We start from the raw sequence: 2,024 nt of genomic DNA on the forward strand, positions 1-2,024 counted from the left end.
CATTAATTTGTTTGCATACATAAATGAAGTTTTCTTAATTGCTATGATATCTGTGAAAGAACTAGACCAGAACTACAGCAAAATCTTTTGGTAGAAAGAGATGTGACCAGTATGTAAATTCAAGATTCCTGAAATTGTTAATTTATGTGTTGTGTTTTTTCTTCCCTTTTCCCTAGATGGTCTTGCTGCTTTCCGAGCTTTTCTGAAGTCTGAGTTCTGTGAAGAGAACATCGAGTTCTGGTTGGCCTGTGAGGACTTCAAGAAAACCAAGTCACCCCAGAAGCTGACATCGAAAGCAAAAAAAATCTACAATGACTTCATTGAAAAGGAAGCTCCCAAAGAGGTAAAGAAAACCTATTTAATCATCAGTGGCCTGTTCTGTGAGTTCTTGCAGCCTTTCTTTAGGTCTCTGAACTCACTTTAAGGTACAGATGCTAAAGTGCATGGTACATGCGTCACTGTTAATACCTGTGGCTGGCATAACTCTCTCCCTTTTCACCAAGCTGGAAAACAGCACAAGTGATATTTCAGAGTTTCCATTTTAACTGGGAAAAGTCAACAGCTGCATTTAGCACCTGTGACATACTTGAGTTTAGCACTGAAAGACAGTATGTGAATTACTTGGGGTTTTGTATAAAACCTTTCTTAAAGGAAAATTCATTATTTGACCCTGTAGTAATAGTCTTGCCTTTTTTACCTCTTCAGAAATTTTATGGTGTACTATACTTACTTGAATTCAGTTCTTAGAAGTAAATGTCCTTTTTCATGTATTTTAGATAAACATAGACTTCCAAACCAAGAATATGATTGCACAGAATATTCAGGAAGCCACGCATACCTGCTTCAGTGCAGCACAGAAGAGAGTTTACAGCTTAATGGAGAACAACTCATACCCACGGTTTTTGGAATCTGAATTCTATCAGGAGCTGTGCAAGAAGACGCCCATCACCGGAGCAGCCCAGGGGACATGAGCGATGGAGAAAAACGAGAGGAAGCCTCTTGGCTAGCAAGGAAGCAAGCCACAGCTCATGGCCGCATCCTGACCTGAAAGACTGAGATACCAAGTGCTTGGTCTGTTTGTCACGGTGCAAGGACAAATACTGACTTTGGTGCAAAGCTGATGGCAAAGAGTGACGCTGTTGGAGGGCGTTCAGAGGAGATGGCAGAAGCGTGCCAGCCAGCTGCTGGCAATGTGCTTCTGAGTGCTGCAGTGAAAGGTGACTCTATACATTAGACCAAACCGTACCGTGTCAGAATCCTTCTGTCACAGCTGAGGTGGCCATGCAGCAGGTCAGAACAGAGCTTCTTTCTTGTAAACAGAAGCTGCTCTCTGCAGTTGTACAGTACTGGGAACTTGAGTAATTGGTTGCATATTTATTTTTCCTAAACATTAACCAGTGTTGCCATTGTTAGTCACTCAGTGTGTTCACACTGGTTCTTTAAACTGCCTCTAGCCGCAAAGAGATGTGTTGGGTTTCTGTGCAACTTCCAGACAGTAACAGTGCTGTGCAGCGAGGAAGGGATATAACTCGGTTCCCAGAGGAACAAGTTCTGCACCTAAAGTATGCAGGGCTGGGTTGTGTCAGCGGGGCTGCACAAGGGCAGACTGAGGGCAAAACTTGGCCAAGGCGAACAGGAGCTGTATAGTATTCTATTTATATGCAGATTATGGTTGTGTTGAATGCTACAATGTCATAATTCTGTCTCGAGGACAGCAAGCTTCAGTGAAGTCTCTTACTGTTTTTTAATAAACTATTTTGATACAAAGCTGCTTCTATTGCTTCACTTGTTTTGTACACACAGATACCACCTGGTGCTGGTCTCGAGAGTCTTAGGACAATGCATCCTGGGTGTGATCTTAATAGGGCTAATTTTAAAGCAGTTGGTTCTTAATTTACCAGGCAAGTGTTTTGTTTGTGTTTTTTTTTAACAGAATGAAAATCAAAAGCTTGACAGGAAACATTCTATCACAGCCTCTGTCTTAAACATGTCCCCATGAAATCAGCCTCAAAGACCGTGCAAGG

General features: G+C 42.0%; 1 protein-coding gene across 1 annotated transcript in view; it reads left to right on the forward strand.

Moving 5' to 3' along the window:
* The window catches only part of RGS2 (regulator of G-protein signaling 2), a gene marked incomplete at its 5' end in the record, with an annotated part of 1,957 nt that extends 986 nt beyond the window's left edge, over nucleotides 1-971 (forward strand). Inside the window, 2 exons of the mRNA XM_009697096.1 lie at nucleotides 177-343; nucleotides 777-971. Coding sequence (XP_009695398.1) covers nucleotides 177-343; nucleotides 777-971 — 362 coding nt within the window. The remainder of the gene's footprint in view (nucleotides 1-176; nucleotides 344-776) is intronic.
* Nucleotides 972-2,024: the final 1,053 nt, after the last annotated feature.

Source organism: Cariama cristata, unplaced genomic scaffold, assembly GCF_000690535.1.
Source record: "Cariama cristata isolate BGI_N322 unplaced genomic scaffold, ASM69053v1 scaffold32483, whole genome shotgun sequence".
Classification (NCBI taxonomy): domain Eukaryota; kingdom Metazoa; phylum Chordata; class Aves; order Cariamiformes; family Cariamidae; genus Cariama; species Cariama cristata.